Source organism: Gracilinanus agilis, chromosome 4, assembly GCF_016433145.1.
Source record: "Gracilinanus agilis isolate LMUSP501 chromosome 4, AgileGrace, whole genome shotgun sequence".
Classification (NCBI taxonomy): domain Eukaryota; kingdom Metazoa; phylum Chordata; class Mammalia; order Didelphimorphia; family Didelphidae; genus Gracilinanus; species Gracilinanus agilis.
In genome coordinates, this window is record NC_058133.1 from 362896883 (window position 1) to 362923748 (window position 26866).

The following is a 26866-nucleotide window of genomic DNA, read 5'->3' on the forward strand; positions in this document are numbered from 1 at the left end:
ATAAGATAATAAGTCATATACTAAGAAAAATAAGTGTTAACAAAATTCTATAACAGATATGTTGTTGTTCAGTTGTGTCCAACTCTTTGTGACCTCATTTGGGGTTTTCTTGGCAAAGAGTGGTTTGCCATTTTCTTCTCTAGTTCATTTTAAAGATGAGAAAACTAAGGCCAACAGGGTTAAGTGACTTGCCCCCGATCATACAACTAGAGTAAGTAGCTAAGGCCAGATCTGAACTCAAGAAGAGTTCTTATTACTCCAGTGCAGGCACTCTATTCACTTCACCTACTTAGTGGCTCAAATAAGGGGTATGAGGAAGGAACAATTACTTTTGACTAGAAGAGACAAAAAAAAAAAAGCTTCATGGAAGAGAAGGAGACATCTGAGCTAAACCTTGGAAGACCAGGAAGATTTCAACAAAGAATATTCCAGGCATATCGGAAAAGTTCCTCTTATTTATTCCTTCAGAAAACAGAAAACATGATGATGGAGACTGTGATACTGATTTTTTAATTTCTTAGCACAGTATCTTGCTTACAGTAGGTGATTAATAAATGGATACATTTGTTCAGCCAATTATCTGTGAATAAAATTTAAAATAAAAAAAACAACAACTTCATAGTCCTTTAGAAGCACATCACCATCAAAACAAATACTATATCCAAGTGGAATAAAATAAATTGCCAGTGTTTATTTGCTTTTTCAATTGAATTCTAATTGGGCAAGATTTCATAGAATTACACATCCTATGTGTTATCCAGTAACTTTTTTTTTCTGGTGATTGCAGGAAGAAAGAATTGGGAAATGTGCCACTGCCTTAGAAGTGAGGAAGAACTGCTTCATTTTTATTTGCCGCCAAAGCCCCATTTTTCTGTAAAGCAGACGGACTCCTTATGCAGCATCATGGAAAGCTTGCTATTTCTGGCTACCTCAAAGATGGAAGCTCTGAAGAAAATGAAAGTGATTGAATTAATCAGATAAAACCCCACCAGCAAATTCAAAAAGGTGCAGGTACTTAGAAACCTTTTAAAATAGAAGTTAAGAGGTCTTTCTATGATGGATTTATGGTCTTTAGCCTCCCCTCTGGCTGCTCTCTCTCACTCTCTCTGACTCAGCTGATTAATGTTTCTCCATCCCTTTTACTACCTGACTAACTGATGGTTACAGAAGCACTAGGCTTCCCTTCATTTCTTTCCAAGTTGCCTCCTGCTCATCTGAGTCCAGGCTTATGGCCCAAACACGGCTGCAAACCCATCCGAATGGCCAACTTGAAGCCAGCTAAAGAAAAGGCCCTGGAAGGACTGCAATTATTGATCTCTCACCATCTCAGGCAGAGTCAGTGGCCATCCCTAAGGCCTCATCCTCCTTCTGTCCAATGAAGGTCTCTTTAATTCTAACATCAGAATACCCTAGTCTAACAAATTCTCATGCTGTTTTAAAAGAAGCTTTGAGTCCTGGGTTCAATTTGACCTCAGATACTTCTTAGCTGTGTGCCCCATGGCAAGTCACTAAACCCTGTTTGCCTCAGTTTCCTCATCTGTAAAATGAGCTGGAGAAGGAAATAGAAAACTGCTCCAATATCTCTGCCAAGAAAACTCCACACCCTGGACAAGTCACTATACCCTGTTTGCCTCAGTTTCTTTATCTGTAAAATGAGATGGAGAAGGAAATGGAAAACTACTCCAGTATCTCTCTGCCAAGAAAACTCCACACCCTGGGCAAGTCACTGTGTCCTGTTTGCCTCAGTTTCTTTATCTGTAAAAATGAACTGGAGAAGGAAATGGAAAACCACTCCAGTATCTTTGCCAAGAATACCCTAAATGGGAGTGACAAAGAATTGGATAAGACTAAAATGACTGGACAACAACAACAACAAAATGGAAATAATAATAGCACCTCCTTCAGGGAGCTGATATGAGGATAAAATGAGATCATTTATTAAAGTTTTTTTGTTTTGTTTTGTTTTGTTTTCAAATTTTAAACCTCTAGTTCTTATTACTAGCTATGTGACCCTGGGCTGAACCTCTCTTTGTGTCTAATTTGTAAAATAAAGAAGTTAATACTCAACCCCTTCTAGGATCCCTTTCAGCACTAGATCTGTGATTTCTTTCCCTCCTCGCTCCCTCATCTCTTCTGAAATGGGAGGTAGTGACATGAAATGTGCCCCAGTGATCCAAGATCACTTCTTAGCATTAAATAGATTTGAAGATAAAGCTTCCCCAACATTTCACATCACTCCCTTTCTCCATCCCTCCCAGAGGGCTGCTCTAGGGTTATAAAAGTATAGAGTAACTGACCAGCTCTAACCCTACAATTTTCACCCTTTTTTTTTCTGGTTCCATGGCAATAGAGCATATTGATAGCTGCTTCAAAGCCTTCCAAGTGGGCACTAACGGTACTTTGTAACGAGAAGCCAGGACAGGATGGCGGAATTGGCTTTGAAGTTGGGGGAGCAAAGTTCAAAACTGGGGTCTGTAACTTGATCTCCCTGTGATCTTGAACAAATCTCTTAACCTCAATGGGCCCAAGTTTCAGCATCCATAGAAGCTGGGGGGCCAGAGGCTTTCCAAGGGCTCTGCCAGCCAAAGATCTATGATGCCATGAAAATGGAAGCTACCTCTAAAGCCGAGACAGCCATGCGAATGGGAAAGAGCTCTCATCCAAAGATTACGACGCAGTAAGATACAAACATTGTTAAAGTTTCATGAGGCAGCGGACATTATCTTTTCTTCCCACATTTTTATTAGGCCATAAATCCAATTCAATTTATATCTTTCCTGGATTACTCCGTTCTAATCAAGTCCAGTGTCATTTAACCCAAAGGTCTCCTTGTACTATGTACCACCCAAGACTGTTTGAATAGTATTATTGAGACTCTTAGGTTTTCTAGCTGTTAAAAATGATCAGATTTTTAGTAAACTAGCACGGCAAACTTAATGATCCTTCCCCTTATCCAATCCATTCACTAAGGCAGGGGAAATTTTTCTTGCATAAGGATTATCTGCAATATAATGAGGGCTGGGGGTGGGGGAAGGCAGAGAAACACAATTTATACTTTTACTATATCTGCACAATTGATTGCATGTTCATAAGGAGTTCAAAAAGTCAAACCCAATAAATTCACGTTGAAACAAAATTAATACCAATTATCACTTAACTAAAAGAACTATTCTTTAAAACTGTTTACAAATACAGGTATAACTTCCACATCTCGGGGGTTGTTCCATATATGCAATCTGGAAAACCCATGTAAAATTTTGGGGCTTTTGAGTTCTTTTTGAAAACTTTAAATTTTACTTACTTTAATTTTTAAAATAGAAATTGTGTCTGCGGTATTAAAAGGTAAAATATATTGATATTACACAATATGATATATATTTTGTGCATTTCTGAATTTCTCAACTTTTTGTGTTATCTACTGGTCTTTGATTATCATCTGCAGCTTCTACAAAACTCTCCAAAAATTCCCATTTAAGGGGGGACATGGGTGGCTCAGTGGATTGAAAGCCAGCTGTAGAAATGGAAGGTCCTAGGTTCAAATCTTACTTCACACACTTCCTAGATAGTCATTTAAAATTCCCATTGCCTATCCCTTATTGTTCTTCCACCTAGGAACTAATATACAATATTGATTCTAAGATGGAAGGTAAAGGTTAAAAAAAATTCCCATTTAATTTCGTATGCCCACCTACGATATATCATCACAACAGTGATGGGGTAAGTCATCATGTGGAAGAGATACCTGTATTTTCTCCCCATGTTTTCCATTTCCAAGAATTCAGGATGACTGAATCTCTTAAAACCAGAGCCCCCCTAGAAATGTCATTTCACAACCATACCGCATAAACTATTTCCCCACCTCTTATAAAAGATCATTATCCCCAGGTTACTGAGACTCACTCTCACATCCCAAGCTCTCCTCTTCAAAAAGATAAACGGAATTCTCCTAGTGACACAACTGCCTCTGTCATTCATGTCTCTTCTCTAACCTTCTATCTTAAAAGGACTCTAAATTTCTCCTAACCTCACACAGTTTCTGCTTGTCACTTCTTAAGAATTATGTATTGTCACTCTAAAGGGTTTCATAAGCTTGTTTTTCAGTCATATCCATTATGCTCCCTTCTAGAGTAACCTCTTTTGGGGTTTTCTCAGCAAAAATACTACACTGGTTAGCCATTTCCTTCTCCAGCTTATTTTTGAGATGAGGAAACTGAGGCAAACAAGATTAACTGACTTGCCCAGTAAGTATCTGAGGCCAGATCTTCCTAACTCCAAATTCAATGCTCTGTCCACTACACCACCTAACTGCCCCTTAGTGATAACTAGAAGGGACCAAAGAGGCAAAAGATTTTTAAATTATGTAAGACAAACTTATAATATTTATGCCACCTTAAATATGTTACTTATACCCATGCATGACCAAAAACGACTTTGGTGGAGAACAATTCAGAGTTATTCATAACCAGTCACAGTATGTAGTCTTTTACCTCCAATGAGTTTTACTAATTACCTCCTTCAGGATGGGGAGCCTGTATGCTTTTTATATCTAAAACAATAGAAAATCTAAAGTTCCAGACGATGTTCCAGACTATTGAAACTAAAACAAAACAAAACAAACCCTTGCCCTCAAAGAGCCTACATTCTAAAGCCAAGGGAGACAAAAGAGATACAAGTTAACTGCGGATGGGCATTCACAGGGAGGGCAACAAGGAAAGACTTCATGCAGGTGAACCAGGAATTCTGTGAGGAAGAGGGAAAAGAGGGAGAGCATTCTGGCCAGTGCCAAGGAACAGAAATGGGACATGGACTGCTGTGTTTGAAGGCCAGCAAACAGGCCAGTATGGCGGCACTGAAGAGGAAAAAGTAGGGAATAGCATAGAAAAGGGTCGAAAGGTTAGGATGGAGTGTCCAGGGCTCTGTTACAATAGTCCAGGGGAGAGGGGATGAGGACCTGAATGAGGCTGGTGGCTCGTGAAGGACAGAAGGGAAATATTAACTAGGTAAATTCTGTGAGTGAGGGAGGAGCGGAAGATGATGCCAAGGTTGCAAACCTCGGTGACTTAGAAGCACGGTGGTACCCTCAGGAATAATAGAAAAGTTGGAAAAAATTCTGTAAAATGCCTACAAGTTCAAAATGTCTAATAGGCTGAACTAACAAAGGACTTTGTACAATAAGTTCACTTAATGTTTTTTTTTTAGTTGAATTGAGAGTAATGCAAACTTGTTAAGTTATAGTAGACCAGTGCTAAATAAAATATACAACCTACTGCCCATGTGAGAACTAGTGTTTTCAGTAAGAACTTAGCCTAATATTTAATGCTTGTATGCTTTACATATGTGCTCTTAAAGAGCTAAATATTTTGTTTATTCTCCTTAGTTTGAGCTGGAGGCATTTCTGAATTGTCACAGAAGACAACAAGTATACTATCCTGTCCACTCTAGGAAGAACCAGTTTCCATATGAATAAAAATATAGTGATGAGTACAGGTGTATTCATTAATTAACTAATTTGTTCAACAAACATTTAACAGTTAATATGTGCAGTGTACCATGCTAGGAGAGATATGGAGGTAAATAAAACATAGACCTTAGCCTCCAGGAGTGAGGATGGCAGCCAATATTGTTGGGAAAGAGAAAATATATACATAGATGACTATAATAAAAATTGGAATATCATATATAAAGTGAGAGGACTATAAAATGATGAGGTATGAGGAAGGATGGGGAGGGCCCAGGGAAGATTAGAGAAGGTTTCATTGAGGAGCAGCACCAGAGTTGGGCCTTGAAAGTACGGTGGGTTGTCAATAAGTGGAACTAGAAGAAGATAGCATTTCAGGGATTGGGACCAGTGTTAGCAAAAGGAACAGAAATAGGAAATGGGGTAGGGAGGGTGGTTGGAGAGATAGCAAATAGTAGTTTGGCCAGGGTATGAAATATCTGAAGAAAGTTGTATAAATTAAGATTCAAAGAGTAGACTGGGGCCAAATTTGATTTTTGAAATGAAGATAAAGATGGTTCTATAAGTCAACTTAAAATAGCAAAATAAATCAATGCCTTAAAATGTAAAATCTTTTCTAAAAAGGAAAATTGCATTTTTTGGTTATAATAGATGTTAAGGTTATATCAAAATAGACATATATTTTTGAGGGAAATATAATTCAATAGTGTCTACCTGACTGGGGATTTAATTAGTTTTTTTTTTATTTTAATCGAATTACCCCCTGTCAGGATGCACAAGATTTCTCTTTTTGATCTTGTGGGTCATATGAAGAAACAAACTTGTTTGGTCTTCACACTAGTAAAACAACTCTCCACCAGTCTTGTTGTCACTAAATACTAGAGAAAAATAGTATTGAAGTAGAAAAAGGATACAGTGATTACTTTTACATCCTCCATATTGATGAGGGGGAAAAAAAAGCAACCCTTTTAATAGGAAGGAGAATATTTTCTTACTGCAGTCCTCACCAGATGGTAGATAAGACTTCATCAATTTTGGCCTAAAAAAGATTGGAGGTGCCCCTCCCCACCCCACGTCTGCTGCTAGACTGACAGCATACTACCCTAGGGCTCCAACCAATATAATTTGGCACCATGCACTGAATAGAGGCCCTATCCTTATGTTGACTGATCCTACTTCAATCTGCTTGTCGGTCCTGACATGCTTTCAAAGCATTGTGACCTCGAAGCATTGAAATATGCCTTAGCAGCCCATCTGGAAGCTCTCTTCTAAAAATTATACAAAACAATTGAAATCTGATGCCATTCAAAGCCAAATAAGGGAGGGAGCATGTAATGTAAAGGGCCCCCTGGGTGCTGGTCCCAAGTCTTGTCACTAACAAAGCTGTATGACCTCAGCTGTGTTACCTCAAGACCTCAGTTGCCTCATCTGTAAAATGAGTGGGTTGGATTAGATGACCTGTAAAGTTCCCTTCACTGATCTAAGAGTACACAAAAGACTATGCTGGGAAAAATTCAGCTAAGAGTAAAGAATGGGCTAAGCCAATTACCTTGCTGTGAAAAGAAGGTGGGGAGAAGATGGAGACAAATTCCTATATTACATGAGCTTATTAAATAAGAATTGAATGATTTTGAACATGTAAAAAATGGGTGCACTTAAAAAAGCCTCAAGGACCTAGAAATGTTGAAAGTAACAGAAAAGCTAATGATAAGTAGCTTTAGAATCCAAAGTATGGGGGTTTTGTTCAAATTCAACTTTGTCCATGAAGCCACTTTTAATTAGACAACACAGAGTTTGAGCTTAATGTGCACTGACTGCCCTTCTAGAATCTAGAAACAAACCATCCTTTGTTTTCAGAAGTAACCCCATTAACCACATTACTTTTTCCAAATAAAAAGTTCTCAAAATGAAAGCCTTCTAAAATTCAAAAATGCACAGATAGATCTCAATTCTAACAAATCTTTTATAAAAAACTATTCTTTAAGAATTATCCAGGGAGACATGTCCCTTCATTTGTATTGGTTTGGCATTAGGTTCTTAATAAAAAGTTCAACCACTATGAACTTGGCATACATCTTGGTATAAGAAAGTAAGCACCCAACTTTACATCAACATTTCCTCCTACAGTAGGATTATCTCTCACATACAGAGACACACATACAGAGGCTGTCACCTTTTCTTTCATGAATTTTCCCTTTGGCAATCTGGTGAAGCCCATAGATCCTTTCTTTCTCTGAATACTATTATTAAATGTATAAAATAAAACACACTGGAACATAAAGAAAATCAATTATATTTAAATAGTTGTCAAAATATGTATTCAAAAAAAAGTTCACAAACCCTAGACTAAGAACTCCTTTCCTAGAGGGTATTAAGAGAGAGATGGTTTAGAGTTTAGACAGATTACATAGAAACTTCTATAGTTTGCTGCTAATCTCTTCCCCCCCCCCCCCAAGTCTTAGATATTTAACGAAACCACTTCCTCTGAGAGTTTCTGAACCCAACAATCTTCACCTGAATAACGGAGATACATGAGGCAGAAGCAAGGGATGAAATGGTTAGAACACAACAAGTAGAAAATACAAAAGTGGGAGGAAGGATGTGGGAGTAAAAAGGCAAGACAGAGGCAGGAAAGAGACAAGGTTTCCAGAAGTATTTCCAGAGGCACAAGTCTTGTTAATCTGCATTGCCTTCACAATGGCTCTGAGTACTTTATATACAAAGCTACACCAACATCCACTGGGAAAATTAAAAACAACAACAACACTTCCAAAACAAAAGACTCTGCAGATACTTGACTGGAAAGAAAACTAAGTCTTTCTGGAGGCTCAGTCTTCTCTCAGCCAGTTCCCTCCCCTATCACTAAGGAATGGATCAACCCATCAATTTCATTCTCTGATTCATAAGTAAACTACTCCTGCCTCACACACCAACACAGCCCTAACTCCAGGCCCCTAGTATACTCCCCACAAAAGGAAGAAGTCAGGAAAGAAACCATCTAATATAGAAAGGCAACTTCTCTAGGCTGCTGAAATCTTTAAAACACACACACACACACACACACACACACACTCACACTCACACTCACAACAAAAAACATGGGAAATGATCGGCTTCCAAATCACCTACAGTTTCTGGGACACCGTTAAATGCTGGCACCCACTAACTGGCATTTGGTGCCCTTTATCCTTCCCCCAAATGTGGCAGTAAAGGGGATGTGAGAGATCTACTGCCTCATCTGGAAAGAGAAAGGGAAGCCCCAGGGAACAGAAACAAGCAGGAAACCCCACTATCCTTGGGTACTTTGTGTGTCTCTTCTCTAGGAACTGAAAGGACCCTTTGTGTGTATCACATACACACACACACATACAGAGCTTCTGAGATTTATTTGAGGGAGAGACGAGGGAGGATACTTTTATTATGCCCTCCCTCCTTCCCCTCTTCCTTTTTGCAGTTAGTCACAGCAAATAAACGCCCTGCGAGGAGTCTTGCTTGCCTCTTTCTGGCTCACTACCCTCTGCCTGTGGGCTTAGAGATAAGAGAAAGGAGGAGACAAAAAACAGCAAATGATCTGGGGAAGTAGAGAGGAAACACATGGGGGGTGGGGGGGTGGAGAGGGGTATGAGGGTGAGGCAGAGAAGGGAGGAGAAAGAAGCCAGAGGGGAGCAGAAAGAAAGGCGGAAGATGGGGAAAAGCAAAAGGAAAGAGAAATTAGGGGGAAGGGAAAGAAGAGTGAAGGAGAAGATGGGGGAAGTAGCTTAGGGAGGTGATGGAAACCGGCAGGAGGATGGAAAAGGGAAAGCATCAGCTACAGGGGCAGCAAGAGGATGGAGAGGTAGAGAAGTAGCCTGGGGAGAGGCGGGGAGGGGTGAAGCAGCAAGGGGCCAAGCCCCGGCTTACTGGGAATCATCAATTATTAAATGATTACATCATCCATGTCATTATAACAACACACACCGCCAGGGTCCCCCGGGGTGGGGGTGGGGGGCTCCAAAAGGAAGGCAGGGGCGGAACCCACTTCTCCCTCCGGAGCCCATCCCCAGCTTCAGTCCAGTCCTTCCCGGGTGGGGGCGAAGGAAGGAAGCAAGGGGAAAGCAGCCAGATTTGGGGGGGGGGGGAGGGCGGACCGTGGTAGGAGGAGGCTGCGCCCCCGATCCAGCCGGTTCTCTTTCCCCGAAGACTTGTCGGCCGCGCAAAGGCGGCAGCAGGAAAACCCATGCCGTGCGGCTGTTTGCGCTTATTAATAAGTCAGGGTAAGGATAATGCTCCAGAGCTGCCACGAGCGCGCTAGTGGATCAGCAGCCGCAGACTGCGGGAGCAGCAGCGCAGCGCCCGACCCCGACGGGAGAACGAGATGCAGGGGGTCCAGTGGAGGAGGAGAAGGAGGAGGGATAACCTAACCCCGGGTGCCAACAGCTGCTGCAGGAGCAGCGGCGGCAGCAGCAGCATCCTCTCCTCCACCACCCACCCCCACCCCTCTCCAGCAGCCTCCCCCGCCCCGCTTACCTGAGGCTCGGAGCCCCATTCACATGGTCTTCTCCCCGCCCTCCCTGTGCGGCGGTGGCGGTGGCACCTCCGGCTCCTCCTCTGCGGGCTCCCGGGGAGGCAGGCTGGGGACCCTTCCGAGGGGGCGGGAGCAGGAGGAGGAGGAGGAGGAGGAGAAGAAGGAAAAGCAGGAGGAGGACAGCGCCAGGGTCTCCCCCCAGCCCAGGGCGGCCGGCTCCCTCCGGGTACCAGTGGCGGCTTAGTGAGGCGGTGGCTTTTGTGCAGTAGCTCCGCAAACCACCCCCACCACCCCCGGGTGGGTGTCGGGGGCTAAGCGCAGCGCCGCCCCGGTTGGCAAGGAAAGGAGGGGGCTCTAAGGGGCCGTGGCCTCCCCTCTCCAAGCGCGGCGGGCGAATCTCAGGCTGCTCCTCTGCACAGCAGTCCCTCCTACTCTTCCTCCTCCTCCTTTTCCTTCCCTTCCTCTTCCTCCTTTTTCTTCTTCTTCTCCTCCTCCTCCTCCTCCTCTTCCACCCCCTCCTCCTTCTTCTTCTCCCTCTCCACCTTCTTCTCCTTCTCCTCCTCCTCCTCCTCCTCCTCCTCCACCACCACCACCACCCCCTCCCAGCCCCACTCCTGACAGATGGCGCAACTGCGACTACGCCGCGGCTGCTCTTCGGGCTAGGTTACTCCCCCTGATGCTCCGGCCCCTCCAGCTTGGGGAAGGGAGAGAAAGAGAAAAGGGAGGGGAAGGGCGGAGGAAGAGGGAGGGCCTTATCCTGAGAGCGGCAGCTCCTCTGGCCCTATCACAGGAGCCCTAGCCTCCAAGAATGGCGGCCATTGGCCTCAGCCCTGGGGGCGGGGACAGGAGTGGGTGGGCCCGGGAGCTGGTTGTGCTTCACTGTAGCAGTGGGCTTCGCAAAGGGGAGAAGGAGGGTTTGATTTCGTTGAGTGGAGTGTGTGAGCAGTGAGGCTTCTGGAGAAATTTTTTTTCCGCAAAAAAATTGAGGAGTGGGTGGGGTGTGCTGTGATTTGTTAAGTCTTCGAGGGTTACGAGTTTTGGTTCCCCTACCTACACTCCTTTCAATATAGTTTTAGCATTTTCTCATCCCCCCCCCCCCCCCTCCACCTTTAAAACCATGGAAACCTGTTTGACAAAGGTAGCGTCTTGCCCTTCTGGTGTTTAAATGTTTGAGGGGTGGGAGGACAGCATGATAAATTATTAGAGTGGTGAGCTCAGTGTTCTTTCTGAGAGCTATATGCTCCTTCACAGTCTGAAGAAGGGGAGAAAGTTCCCCAAGATAGAAATTGTATATATATATAGAGAGAGAGACAGAGACAGACGAAGCTCCAAAGACAGGATTTTTTTTTTTCCCCTAGGATGGTTCCTCCCACTCCCAAAGTGGTCAAGCCTGGTGGTGATTATATTCAGAGCTGAGTGGAAAGAAGAGATATTCAAGTGTGTGTATCCCATAATCATAGGGTAGAAGCTTATGTTTGCACATTTTTTCAAAATCATGTGTAATAGTAGCCAGGGGTTGTCTCTCCAAATGTTGTCTTTGGTTTCTCAGATGACATTTGAGCTTCCTACTCCTTTGCCCTCTGCTATATGTTCTGTAGTTCAGACTTTTATATTTTAAATAAAATGATAAACCCAGAGTTGTATTCATTTAGGGGTTCATCATTCTTTATTTCCTATCATTTGACTTTTGCCTGACAAAATGCATCTACATGAAAAGGAAAACTTTGCCTTCCTAATTTTCTTTAAAGTTGATTTCTGTTTATCTAAACATTTTATCTCCACTTGCATCAAATTAATTCATTTAATAATAACAAATTGCTCTTAATGCTTTGTGCAAGGAAACCTCTCCTCCTTCCAAATAATATAAAATTCTAATGATACAATTCAAAAGAGAAAGGAATACACCTCAAATATTAGTTTACCCTCTCTGTACCAGATTTGATTGGCTTACAAGAGAGTAAGGCGGGCCTATAGTCCTACCACATAAAGACTTTATAGTTTTAGAGTTGGGAGGGACTTAAGAGGCCCTCTAACTTCTTTTTACAGTTGAGAAAACTAAGGCCAAGAGAGGAATCATAACTTGCCCAAGGTCACAAAGTAAGTAGTGGCAGAAGTCCTTTGACTTCAAAGCTACGGATCCAAAGCTACTGAAGCTTCTAATATTTGTATCCTCCTTTATAAAGACAAATCAGAATATACTGATGTCCCCAAAGAACACTTTCTTTTGGCCCCTTTAAAAATACTATAAGAAGCAAATAACCATTTAATATATGATCTTAGAGAAAACACTTAAATTTAGCCAAAAGGGAGTAGCTAAGTTGCTCAGTGGGTAGAAAGCCAGGTCTGGAAATGTAAAGTCTTGGGTTCAAATTTGAACTCATACACTTCCTAGTTGTATGACCTTGGCTAAGTCACTTAAGCCTCATTGCCTAACCTTTATTGTTCTTTTATCTTTGAACCAAGTAATTGTATTGATTCTAAAACAGAAGGTAAGGGTTAAAAAAAAGTTTATTCAAAGGATAAGAAAGAAAAGCAGGGATCATTCTGAAAATACTTCAAGTACCCTAAATTTCTCATCTAGCTATTGCTAACTCTCCCTGTCTATGGTTTTAAGTGTTTCCATTGGTTCTACAAAAGTCTAGGTCTTTTAAAAGAATGTATATAGGGAAACTTCTTCCATCTGATAGATAACCCAGAGATCACAGGATCATAGCTTTAGAGATGACCCTAGAGGTCATCTGATTATACTCCTTCATTTTACAGATGAAGAAACTGAGGCTCAGGAATTTTAAGTCCCTTTCCCAAGGTTACCTATATAATAAGTAGCACAGTCAGGATTCTGGTCCTCTCACTCTCAAGTCAGCACTTTGTACTGTACCATACTGAATGCACAATCCAAAGTACGTATTGACAAGCTGCCATCATTCTGTCTTATTTCCTTCTTTAGCCCCTTTTAAAGTATTTGGATTTCTCATGAAGGTTTTAGGTGGTTCAGATGAGTGGATTAAATACTGCAGGAGTCCTGGGTTATTTTATTAGTGGAAAGATCATTAAAGATGATGTATTACCCATCTGCTTTACTGCTGTTTCCTAAGAACAATGGGACCATTCCACTGACTTGCAGCTGAAACCTCCTATATGTGTTGTCTCATCCAGGTTGAGTTCTTTGAGAATAGAGACTGTCTTTTCTATTTGTTTCCCTTGTCCTTAGCACAATGTTTCATTTACAGATCTCACCCTTTCTATTCAACAAACCCAAATTGACTCCCTATTATTTCCAGGATCAAATATAAAATTCTGTTTGGCTTTTAAAACAGTTTATAACCTGGCCCTTTCCAGCTTTTCCAGATCTTACCTTATTCCTTTCAATATACCCTAAGATCCAAGGACAATGGCATCCTTGCTTATTCTCTCACAAGACTCCCTCTCATCTCTAGACTCCATGAAATATCTGGAATTGTCACTCTTATTGTCTCAATCTCCTGGTTTCTTTGGCTTCCTTCAAGCTAAAATCATACTTTATGCAAGAAGTCCTTCCAGATCCCCCTCGATGCTACTGCTTTCCCCTTGAGAATGCTATCCTTTACATATCTTGTTTTGCACATAGTTATTTGCATGTTGTCTCATGATTCTGATTGTGATCTTCTTGAGAACAGGAACTGTCATTTGCTTTTCTTTGCATCCCCAGGCCTTAGCAGAATGCCTGATACATAGGAGATGCTTGATAGATAATTGTTGACTTAACTAGAAAGTGTTTAATAAATGCCTTTTCATTCATTCATTCATTCATTCATATGGTCTGCTGTCGAAAATCCTTCATGAAAGACTGAGTCTGTGTCTTATGTTTTCATCTAGTTCACCCTGAACAAAAATGTTGCTCATTTTCATAAATTTCTTATGAAGGGGGCAACGAGGTGGCTCAGTTGATAGGGAGACAGGCCTAGAGATAGGAGGTCCTGGGTTCAAATCGGACTCTTCCCTGCTGTGTGACCCTGGGCGAATCACTTGACCCCAATTTCCTAGCTCTTCCTACTCTTCTGCCTTGGAACCCATATTTAGTATCAATTTTAAGACAGAAGGTAAGAGTTTTTTAAAAATGTTATAAAGAAGGTAAAGTAGATAGATGGGCTGGTAGTTACTACTGATGCCCTCTAAGTCACTTTTTTTTGAGGTGGTATTACTGTCCATAACTTTGTCCATCTCCTCCCTAATAAAACTTGTTAAATGATCCCTCAAGGCTCCCAAGGTTGTACAGCCTTCAGCACAGATTTCTTTGACTTGGACTGTTTGGTTCAACTAACTACCCTTCCCAATTTCATTTTCTTAAGCACCATTTCTATTTCCTAATTTAGCCTTTAGATAGAAACTGATTTCAAAAACTGTAAAGTACCATCTATGAATGTAAGTTAATTTTATGAACACCTTAATAAGTCAATGGCTACAAATTTCTGTAAGGAACTTTTTTTTATTCTCTACTAAATGCTTTACTAGAGTGACAATCAGTATGTTATAAATGTTGCAAGACAAGTTGTCATTATCAAAACCTTTTATTAGACATCTATTGATATGATGTGTTGTACTAGGTATGACATCCAGAGTAAGTTAAAAAATATTTCCTTTCCTTTAACAATTTAAGATCTACCAGATGTGTTAAAATGGAGCACTTGAAACTAAATACTCTGATAATTAAAAAGACTGCATTTACTTTCATTCCTTTTCAGCCACACTTACATTAGACATAATATACAGAAGGGAATTGGGAATTAGGATATCTTATTGTACTATTTCCTGGGTGAGCACAGGCAAGTCAGATCCCCTTTAGCTCTTCAGTTTCTAAATTTTCCTTGAAGGCAAGGAAGGTTGCATTTTTGTCTTTTTATCCCAAGCACCTAGCACATAGTAGGGACGTAAGAACTCTGAGTGTAACTATAAGATGACTCCCATTTTACAGGAGAGAAAACAGGATCAATTAATCAATAAGCACATATTAACATTTAGTATACATACTAATACATTTTTGGTTCTTGCCTCAGAGTTTAATGGTTAAAACCACTCCAAAAATTAACCACAGGTACCACATTCCAAATAGGACTATATTTTCCAGTCATTTTGTAGAGACACCAAAATGTCTTGAGATCCTTTGAGATTCTGTGCACCTTAAGAGTGATGTTTTATGAGGATGTCCAGCAAATAAATGAAGTCCAAGCTGTAGTTACTGTAGAATATTGTGTTAAAAGACAGCTGTGGAAATATCCTAGTAATCCAATGTGAACCGCAGTTTATATGGAGGAGAAAAAAATCAATTCATTCATTTTACTACCTCATGGAGAAATGGTTGTTTAAAAATTGCTTGAGCTGGTAAATTTTTAAAGTGTATTTACAAGGTTGAACTCAGGTGCCTGATGTTATGTTTGTATACCTAGAAGGATGGTCAGTTGTGTGTGCATGTAATAAAGTTAATGTCTACAATGTGCTAGGCACTAGGACTACACAGAAATATAAGACAAAGGGGCAGTTAGGTGGCTCGCTGGATAAAGATCCAGGCCTGAAAACAGGAGGTCCTAGGTTCAAATCTAGCTTCAAGAAACTTCCTAATTGTGTGACCCTTGGCAAGTCATTTAACCCTTTCTGTCAGGCTCTTATTATTCTTTTGCCTTGGAATGGATATCAAATATTAAATATTAAAAATCAATATCAAATGTTGACTCTCAGAAAGAAGATGAGTTAAAAAATAAATATATGACAAAGATTATTCTCAAGGAATGTATAATCCAGTGGGGTGAAAATGTATATACAAATAAATGAATAGGACAGAAGAGAGGATAAGTGCCAATAGGAGGACTAGTGCTATGAGAAATTCAGGACGGAGATATACCTTTCACTGTGCCACAAGGTTTCATTGAGTAGGTGGCGTCTGAGTTGGGCTTTGAAGGCAAGGAAGAAGTTCAGCCAATAAAGATGGGTAGAAATGGAGTGTATTCTATCATGGGGACCAAGAAAGTTAGAGTGGCCCATTGGAAATAACACTGGACAGGATGTCAAAGAACCTGAGTTCTTGGATACTTGTTTGCTGTGTGGCTCTACAGAGAGTCAATTAGATTTGGTCAGGCTTGGTTTCCTCGTCTATAAAATGAGGATAATAATATCTGCACAAACTCATGGGATTTTTATGAGGAAATTGCTTTAAACCTGTAAACATAAATAATAATTACTTTTAAACCAGGACAAAAATAATTCATGTGTAGAACAAGGCAGAATTCAGGCATTCAAACGATGGCACTTTCACAATAAAAATATCCTAACCAAGACACTTTTCAATAGCAGAAATACAGAAGCTGATATTAACACTAGATAGGAGAACTCTGCCATGAGAAAATTATTTAATATATGTATTATACTTTACATAAAATCCCCAGAAATAGATGAACAGCTATAAGAACATAATAGCATTAAAATGTAGGACTCTATGCCCTGGCACAACAGTGTAATAACAGAGTTTAACTGTCTTTTCCAAATATTTTTTTTCAGTGTAGCAAGTGATCTCAAATAATAATAACTAAAGTGATATAATTCTTTAAAGTTTGCAAAGCACTTTACAAATATGCTTCTTCTCCTTGCAGCAATCCTGTGAGGTTCTATTATTCTCTCTCTATTTTACAGATAAGGAAAAGGAACTTACTCAAGATCATGTAGCTAGTTACCTGTGGCAGGATTCAAACCAAGTCTTTCTGACTCCCCTTACAATACTCTTGTTATATCTCACAGATAGTTAGCAAACTTTCAAAAATGGATGTCTTATGTGTTTCTGTAGCATTAGCAAATTCCCCTGGCTATCTGCTATAGGGTTTCCCCACAAAAAGTAGGGTAGGAAGCTTTACTAACTCTCTCCATCAGACAACTCTAATAAATTATAGAATCATGCCTTTAGAACTGCAAGGGACCTTAGAGGTTATCAAGTCCCCTTATTTTATAGACAAAGTCTAGAAAAGTTAATATTACTCTAAGGTCTTCTACTCCAGAAGTTCTCCAAAGTCTTTCTTACTCCAAGCCTAAAACTCTAGCCACAATACCATACTATGTCTCCTAATTGTTTATTTTTTAAACTATCATGTTAGCTAAGTACCTGGCAGTGTTCCATATACCCTACAAAAGCCAGCAAATTCTGACTAGATGAGCAATTTTGGTTTATAGCCAAACTATTAAAACTCCAATGCAATCTGAAGACTCCTAGAACTTTTAGACATGGTCACCTATAGCCATCAAATGAATCTATCCTTGCAACCTGAAAAGGAAAAGTCAGTGAATCCAGATTCCATACTAAAAGCACTCACAGGGTTTTGGTACCCACACAGAAATAAAAGGCAGGTGTGGGAAATGCCTTTCTTCTATCAAATAATAGTCAGGCAGTGTGAAAAAAAATGGCTCTCAAATCAGAAGAATAAAATTCAAACACTACCATGGTGATACTGCCCATGAAGTCTTAGGCAAATTAATTAAGAAATTCCCTTTACTATCAAGAACTGATCCTTGGGATAGCGAGGTGACTCGGCTGATAGAAAGCCAGGCTAGAAAAATGGGAGGACCTGGGTTCAAATGTGGTCTCAGATACTGTGTGATCCTGGGCAAATCACTTAACCCTCATTGCCTAGCCCTTATTGCTTTTCTGCCTTGCAGCCACTACACAATATTGCTTCTAAGACAGATGGCAAGGATTTTTAAAAAAGAAAGAACTTTACTTTTTTTTAACCCTTATTTTTTGTATTTTCTTACAGTCACAGCTGTAAGACAGAAGGGCAAGGGTGAGGCAAATGAGGTTAAGTGATTTGTCCAGAGTCACACATCTAAGAAGCAGAAGTCAGATTTGAATCCAAGTGTTCCTGACTCTAGTCGAGGCTCTCTATCCACTGGGCAACCTAGCTGCCCCCTCTCTTAAACATAAAGAGTGATATTATTAAGTAAAATAGGGAAATAGAATAGTTTACCTGTCAGATCTATGGAGAAGGGAAGAATTTATGACCAAACAAGAGAAAGAAAACATTATAAGATGTAAAATGAATAATTTCAATTATATTAAATTAATTAAATTAAAAACAAAAAAATAATTAATTAAATTCAAGAGTGTTTATACAAACAAAACCAATGCAACCAAAATTAGAAGGGAAGCAACAAACTGGAAAAAATAAGTTTATGACAAATTTCTCTGATACAGGTCTCATTTCTCAAACATATAAAGAATTAAATCAAATTTATAAGAATCCAAGTCATTCTCCAATTGATAAATGGCTAAAGGATATGAATAGGTGGTTTTCAGATGAAGAAATCAAAGTTATCAATAATCATATGAAAAATGTTCTAAATCCCTCTTGATTAGAGAAATGCACATTAAAACAACTCTTAGGTACCACCTCACACCTAGCAGACTGGCCAATATGACAGTAAAGGAAAAGTGTTGGAGGAAATGTGGCAAAATTGGGACATTAATTCATTTCTGGTGGAGCTGTGAACTCATCCAACCATTCTGGAGGGCAATTTGGGATTATATTCAAAGCTATAAATAGAGTGCATATAAAAAGAATGCATACCCTCTGATCCAGTAATACTACAACTTGGTCTATATCCCAAAGGGATAAAAAAATGGGAAAGGACCTGTTTGTACTTAAAAATATTTATAGCTGCTCTTTTTTTGTGGTGGCAAAGAATTGGAACCTGAAGGGATGTCTGTCCCTCAGTTGGGAAATGGCTGAACAAACTGTGGTATATGATGGTAATGGAATACTATTGTGCTATAAGGAATGATGAACTGCTTAATTTCTATAAGAATGGAAAGACCTACGTGAACTGATGTAGACTGAAATAAGCATAACCAGGAAAACATTGTACACAGTAACTACAATATTAGAGAATCATCAAATGTGAAAGACTTTGCTACTAACAGCAAAACAATGATCCAGGATGATTCTGAGGGATTTTATGACAAAGAATGCTATCCACCTCCAGAAAAAGAACTGTGGGAGTAGTAGGGGAATGCAGATGGAACCATATGATTTATCACTTGTTTATTTAGGTACATGGTTTAGGGTTTTGGTTTTATAAGATTATTCACTTAAAAAAAGAATAATGAGAATAATGAGAATGCATGTGTAACTCAGATTAAATTGCTTGTCAGCTCCAGGAGGGGGGAGGGAAGAAAGGAGGGAGACCATAATGGATCACATAACTTCAGAAAATTTATGCAGAAATTTATTAAAATAAAAAAGTTTTTAAAAGAACTTACCTTTACTATCAAGTCACTTAGCCTTTCTAGGCCTTGGTTTCTTCTTGCAGTTCTAAATCTCTAACTCTGTTGCACATTTAGAAGAGTTCTTGTTTTAGGTAAAATTTTTTGTGCTCTTTACATTCCTAATGCTTGATAGGAAGGAGGAATATTATAGCAGACAAAGCCATAGGATTCAGCCAGGCGATAGTTTTCAGGATTCCTGAAACCATAGATTTCTGGTGCCAAAGAAACTTCAGGATGTACAAATTAGTGAAACTATGTGCTTATGCAGAAGTAAATAAAGAAAATTAAAAGACACTAAAAGTGTCACTTCAGCAAATAGACCAACAACGACACCATAAAAAATAGGTAGGGCCTTATTAAGGATAGATATTTATTTCACTATTACTTTAATATGGGCTCTTGCTTCCTCCCTACCCCTCACTATGCTAATTTACTATTTAATAGGCATCAGAGTTCTGCTTCTATCTAGTAAATCTTCGAAGATACAGGATTGGTTCAGTTTTACACTTTTGAAATCTATTAGCAGAGTTTCCTGTCTGTTCACCCCATGGTGGGTGTTCTTTTGTTTCTTTGTGTTCCCATAGCCCACCCCCCCCTCCTTTATTTTTCTGAGTCTTTCAACTAGCATGACACAATGGAGGAGAGAATGAAACTGGCTGAAGAACTTAGAAAATTGGAAAACTGGGCTCATGCCAAAAGTATGGTCATCCTGATTTCCCTGCCCTTCCCCCTCCTGTTCATTGAGTTGCCTGGGTCGCTGAGGACTAGGAGAGCCAGAGGCAGCCAAGAGATGTGAGGGGTTTTTTTCTCTTTGACAACAGAGGCATGCTGAGTTACAGGGTTGCACATTTAAAACAGTTTCTATTCAATAGCATTGGAATGGAGTGTCTTAAACCACAAATCAGTGCAAATTTCGATGTGGAGAAACCCTTAGAAAGTAACATGTTCCATGAGAAGTTTTTCTTGGGGGTAGTGGGGGAGCCACCAATTTTCAATTAAAGTGCAGTTGCATCCTTTTACATTTACTTCTCACCTTGTGTGTGTTTGGGCTGGGGAAGAGGGAAGAGGAGAGAGAAAGAGGCTTTTTTTTCTTGGTCAGAACAATGGGTTTGGGATTTAACTGAAGCCAAAACAAAACTGATGGAAGAGTGGGATGCTGCCCCTAAAAACAAAGAGAAACCAGAAAAAGCTCCAGGCTAGGGGTGGTCAGGTTTGTATATTAACGAGGTTAAATTTTTCTAAAATTGCCTTCTAAAATTCCCCCTTTTTTAGCCAGAGTGGCTGCCTATTTCCCCTTGCCCCATCCCAAATAGTCATGTTTCTGTACAGTCATAAATGCTGAGCTGTAAATACAGTAGAGTTTCCCATCCTTCTCTGAGGGTGGAGGGTGGGTGTGCTCAGATGGAACAGATTTTATCAGGGGAGAGAACAAGTGGGCTCAGCCAGGGCTATATTTGCAAATAAAATCTTAGGTAACTAAGAAGGCAAAGAGTTTCTAAAACAATTAAAACTTCAGCAAAAGAAGATTTTTATTTCTTTTGATGAGCTAACATATTTCCTAATATAAAATGGAGGAAGAGGTTAAAAAAGATAGAAAAGAGAAGGTAGAAAAATTACCCTTATCTTTTCCATCAGGACACAAATGTCAACCTCCATCCTAGATGCTTGCTTTTTTCTTTTTTCTTTCTTTCTTTTTTTTTTTTTTTTTACTATCAGCAACAGTTGGGTAGGAACGAAGTGGAAAGTATTGCTACATCATTTAAAAGCGGATGCATTTACAGTAAATCTTGATAGAGCCACTGACACAAAGATAGTTGATCCTATTACATTTCTTTTCTTTTTCTACCTCATTCTTTCCTTGTTGACTTTGATGCCCTTTCCAGATACCCATGACATTTTTGGGTGTTTCCTTTATGGAACTCTAAATGTATGTTCCAGAAAATAGCTCAGGAGCTTCTAGAATTTTCATGCACCATTTTCATAGGGTTTCCTTTTCATTAGTTAGTATATGTCTTTAAATTGGAGAGCATGATTCCTTCATGATGGGCAAGGGGCAGAGATAAAAGTGATTGAATAGAGAAAAGGAAGGACTTGGTATTTTGGAATTCTCTAATAATAGAAAAGTTCAGCTTTAGAGAAAGAAGGATATTTAAGTTGAGCTATAAAAGCAAGAAAAGAATGAAAGAGTTTGAACAAATGTTCATTTTCATGTTTATTTTTAAACGTTCATTTTAAAATTTAGAATTGAAAAACTGTTTGAACCAGATTTTCACATTTTTCTAACAAACTGTGAAAGATCAGGTCCATGGGTCCACAAGGTTGTGTGAGTCCAGTAGAACTAGTCTTGTAAAGCCACTTTTGTACACCTAGAGAGGAAACTTGCATGCAAGACTTTTCTACCTAGAGGAAGAAGACATGGAAGTCTTAACTTAGAAGAGGAAGGTGAGATCTTCAATGCGATCTGTTCAACTTCCTCAATTTCTACATGAGGAAGCCCAGAAAGATTAAGTGATTTGCCTAAAGTATTGCTATCAAAACTAAGATATAAAACCTGGGTTTTTTTCTTCATTCTCAATTCAGAATTATGTCTACTGCATCACACTGTTTCCTAGGCATAACAAATAGTAATATTTCTCTAATGCTGTTCTATATAATGGGAAAAGTGGATCCTATAAAGGAATTTTGGTGCTAGTAATATTTTCTCTTATAAAATATATGTAGGAATTACGTGTCTACCAAAATATAATATCCAGCAAATTTTATGTGGAAATTGGCCTTCTTTATTTTGCCCCTGGATTTTTTCAACCCTCCTTTAATTCAGGAATAGTCCAAGCTACCCGAATGTAGTTTTGGGGACTATCAGTGTATATCAAGGGCCAGTTTCCATAGTGAAATTGATTTGGGAAATGTTTATATAGAAGATTTTGTACCTTGAGCAAGGTCCTTAAACCACATTGAACCTTGGCTCCCTAACTCTCCTAACCCACAAAGACACTTAAAATAGGGATTCTTAACCATTTAAAGGTCAGGTGAAAGCTTCTATCAATCTGTACTGGTATTAGATCCATAAACAGCCACTATATTTTCAACCTGGGTGAAATAGGAAGATCTAGTGTCAAAATAAAGAGAAGATGATGAGAAAACTGAGCCTGGAGAAGCTGTCTAACTGGAAGGCATTTTTTTGGGGGAAAATTTCAATATATTTTTCCAATTAAATATAAAAACAATTTTTAACATTTGTTTAAAAAAACCCTCTGAGGTCCAAATTCTCTCCCTCTCTTCCTTTCTTCTTGAGAAGGCAAGCAATTTGATATAGATTATACATATACAGTCACACAAAGAATATTTCCATTTTAGGGAAAGCATTATTATTGATGACTACCTTGATTGAAGGTAATTTGAATAAAGGAAGAGTCAGTGCTATTTGCTTTGGAAAAAAATGTCATGAATGCATAGGCTTGGAGTAGAAAGGATTCAGGAGACCATCTAATCCTACTCTTATTTATAGATGAAAAAAACTGATACCTAGAGAGATTAGGTTACACAAAATTAGGTGAAGATAAAAATCCTTTGACTCCAAATCCAGTGTTTTCTTCTGCATCACACAAGGATTCAAGTTGTAAATGCATTTATACCATAAAGGATCATTTATTAAACAAATAGCTCTCAATTTCTAATTTGTCTATTGTGAAAATCTTTTTTCTATGAATCAATTTCCTGTATGTAGTAGATTTGTTAAATGAATCTAGTGTGCTTGAATTAAAATAAACACCCCAGTAATGTTGTCTTATTAGAAAGTTTCATCAGAATTAGTTCTTGAAAGGCATTCGGAAGTTGTCAGTACAGATATGACGGATTAGAAAAGAACTAGGAGAACTTCTAGTATTCTGCCAATCGAATAATTACTGATTTTTACATGACACAGAACTTGATTGCAGTATTTTGTATCTGAATGTCACCTATCTTCTGTGAAGCTTTGCAATTGTTTAGCCAATGCTTACTTAAAAGGAACAACTCATAAATATTTTCTGGTCTGTGTTTAAAATTATTTCTTATTAAAACTACTCTTGGTATTGAGCTACATGAGGGGGAAGCTATTGATAAATTGGAAAATAGCCAAAAAGGTACTATATAAAGTTTATAGAGCATATACATTGAATTGATATAGTTGTTCAGTTAATTCCAACTCTTTTTGACCCAATGGACAAGAGCTATCTTTGGGGTTTATCCATCTATGGCAACTTCAGTGGACCCTATTTTTTGGTTAAGCAATGAGTGCTTTGTTTAGGGTCACACAGTTAGGGAAATGTCTGAGGCTGGATTTGAACTCAGGTCTTCCTGACTCCAAAGGTCCAGTGCTCTAATCAGTGAGACACAGTTGACTTTAATATATATTGAGGGAGCAATTAAAATACTTTGATGCACATGGTGTGGTAGAGTGGCCAGAAATAAGGTAATATGATATAAAAAATAACTAAGTTGGTGTTAAACAATAAAGCGGAAAATAACTTGATATGGTCAGAGAAATTAAGGTTAAGTCAAACAAATTATAGCATACTAGATCACAAAAACCATAGCTGATTTATTGCTGTAATTGAATAGTATTTAAAATAAGAAAACAGGAGCTCGAGTAAGACAATTCACACAGAGACTGACATTTTTATATTCTCGTTTTAGAAAACAAAATTGATTAATTTTGCTTAATTCCTGGTTCTTATTTATTTTGACTTTTAATAATACCTGGTACGTGCAGAACGTTTTAAAGTTTGCAATAAGCTTTAAACATGTTATCTCTTTAAAAATTTTGAGTTCCACATTCTTGTCATTCCCAAACCCTGCAATTTGACATAAATTATACACATGTAGTCAAGCAAATATATATTTCCACTTTAGAGAAGTCATTATTATTGATGATTACTTTGATTGGAGGCAACTTGGATAAGGGAAAGTATGTCCTATTTGTCTTGGCAAGAATGTCACAGAAGCATAGTTTTAGAATGGAAGGATTTTGAGTCTCATAACAACCCATTGAAGAAAAGCACTGGTATTATTATTCCCATTTTACATAAGGGCAATTAAATGATTTGTCTATGGTCACATAGCTAGCAAGAGAGAGATTGAACTTCAACTCTTCCAATTCTCAGGCCAGCATTCTATCCATCATGAAAGCCTTAACTGCTTTCAATTTAACAGCCACCTGCAAATATAACACTCATTTTCTTTTTTTTTAAATTTCTTTTAATTTTGTTAACATTTATTTTCAAAGTATTATGAAGACTATCTCTCTATTTTGTTTATATTCAGCCTCCAATTTAAATTGTTTAAATTGATCCTTTGGTGTATACAATATACATTTTTTTGAATATATCCTTTCCAACTCTCCCCATTCCCTGCTCAGCAAGACATTCTTTGAAATAAAAATTTTAAAAGAAAGAGGAAAAAAAGCAACTCAGCAAAAATAATGCATCAGCTATACTTGGCAGTACATGCAGTATTTTATATCCAAAGTTTATTGATCTATAGCTAGAAGGAACCTCAGAAGCCATCCAATACAACACTCTAGTTTTACAGATGAGGAAAACAAAGTTCCTGAAGATTAAATGATTCGCTTAGTGTCACACAGTCAGTAAGTATCCTCTCTACCTGCACTTACCTGTAAACTCCTTAAAAGTAGGGGCATTTTTGTTCTCCTGTTTTTATATTCCCAGTGGTTGGCAAATAGTAGACATTAATAAATCTATCTATCTATCTATCTATCTATCTATCTATCTATCTATCTATCTATCTATCTATCTATCTATCTATCCATCTATCCATCCATCCATCCATCCATCCATCCATCCATCCATCCATCCATCCATCCATCCATCCATCCATTTATTTGTCTATTGGTCTATCTAGCCATCCATCCATCTATCTATCTATCTATCTATCTATCTATCTATCTATCTATCTATCTATCTATTTATCTATCCATCTCATTGCATTATCTAATCTGCCTTCTCCCTAATAGAGGGTTAATTTTCTCACCTCTTTTCCACAGTTATGTTTGGCCATTAAAAATAATATGACATTTTTCCTATTTGCATTGATGTTGTCATAGTGTACATTGTTTTCAAGGAACTGGAAGACACCTCAGAGGTATCTAATCCAACTCCTTCATTTTACAGTTGAGGAAACTGAGGTCCAAGTATATAAAATGACTTTACCAAAGTTATAGAGATAGCATCAGAATCATGATTTGAGCCCAGATCTTTTTACAGCAGTGCCAGTACAGTTCTCATTGTACCACTATTGATTTTTTCTTTTCATTTCTATTCTTTTTATTTTTATCGTGTTTCTGCTTACCTTGTATCACTTCAGACATCTTGCCATGCATCTCTGGATTCTTCTTGTTATTTCTTAAGGCATGACAATGTGCCATTACATTCATGTAACACAATTCATTTAGTTTTTTCCTAGTTAATGACAAGCACTTTCTAATTCTCTGTTACTACAAGAAGCGCTGCTACATTTGGTGCTCTCAGGGACATTTCTTTTAGATATGTCTAAAAGAAACCTCCCTGGGGCATGTAGGGTCTATAGGTCGAAGGATATGAATGTTTTATCAGTTGAACTTAAATTCTTAGTTCTTTTCTGTTTCAATTAAATTCAACAAACTTTATTAAGCACCTGCTATTTGTAGAATTAGATCTGGGAATTTTTTGCTCTATTCATATTTATAGTAAGTCTCATATGATGGCAATGTTCCTTTTTTTTAAAGTGTTGGAAAAATGAATAATTAAATAAAATCTTCTAAGATCATTTTCTCCACTGGAAGGAAAATACACATTACTCTGTAACCAACATCAATGTAGAGTATTGTATCATAGAATCTTAGAACTACAAAACGTCCTTGGAGATCATCTGTTTCATCCTCTTCATCCTACAGAAGCTTGATAGAGTGATGATCTTGGAGTCTGGAAGATGGAATTCTAATCCTGCCTCAGACAAAGCTTTGTCCTTGGAGAAGTCATTTCATGTCTATCATTTTAGTTTCTACATCAGTAAAATGATAACAGCACATACCACACAGAGTTAAAAGGACCAAATGAGATAATATAGTGTGTAAGAGGCTTTGTATACCTCACAGTTCTTTATAAATGATATCTATTATTATATGGATGAAGAAACTGAGGCTTGTGGAGGTAAACTGACTAGCTCTGGGTCACAGAGCTAGTTAGGACAATGCTGGGTTTTCTAATTCTGACTTTTTACAATTTTGCTAGACATTTTTATTTTTTACAAACATTCTATATTTTGTTCATCTTAAAATTTTCAAGAAAGTGCATGCATACATTATTTCCTTTATGACCTCAACAAGAATGGGATAGAAGAAATGATCCAAGGGATTTCAGAATCATTTCTTTTTTTTTTAACATTTATTAATATTCATTTTTAACATGGTTACATGATTCATGCTCCACCTTTCCCCTTCAACCCCCCCCCCGCACCCCCCCCACCCTTGGCCGATGCGCGTTTCCACTAGTTTTGTCATGTGTCCTTGAACAAGACCAATTTCCAAATTGTTGGTAGTTGCATTGGTGTGGTAGTTTCGAGTCTACACCCTCAGTCATGTCCACCC

General features: G+C 38.6%; 1 protein-coding gene across 1 annotated transcript in view; it reads right to left on the bottom strand.

Moving 5' to 3' along the window:
- The window catches only part of LOC123246568, a 173835-nt gene that overhangs the window by 118741 nt on the left and 28228 nt on the right, over positions 1 to 26866 (bottom strand). Inside the window, exon 2 of the mRNA XM_044675414.1 lies at positions 9965 to 10459. Within this exon, the coding sequence (XP_044531349.1) occupies positions 9965 to 10459 (495 nt within the window). The remainder of the gene's footprint in view (positions 1 to 9964; positions 10460 to 26866) is intronic.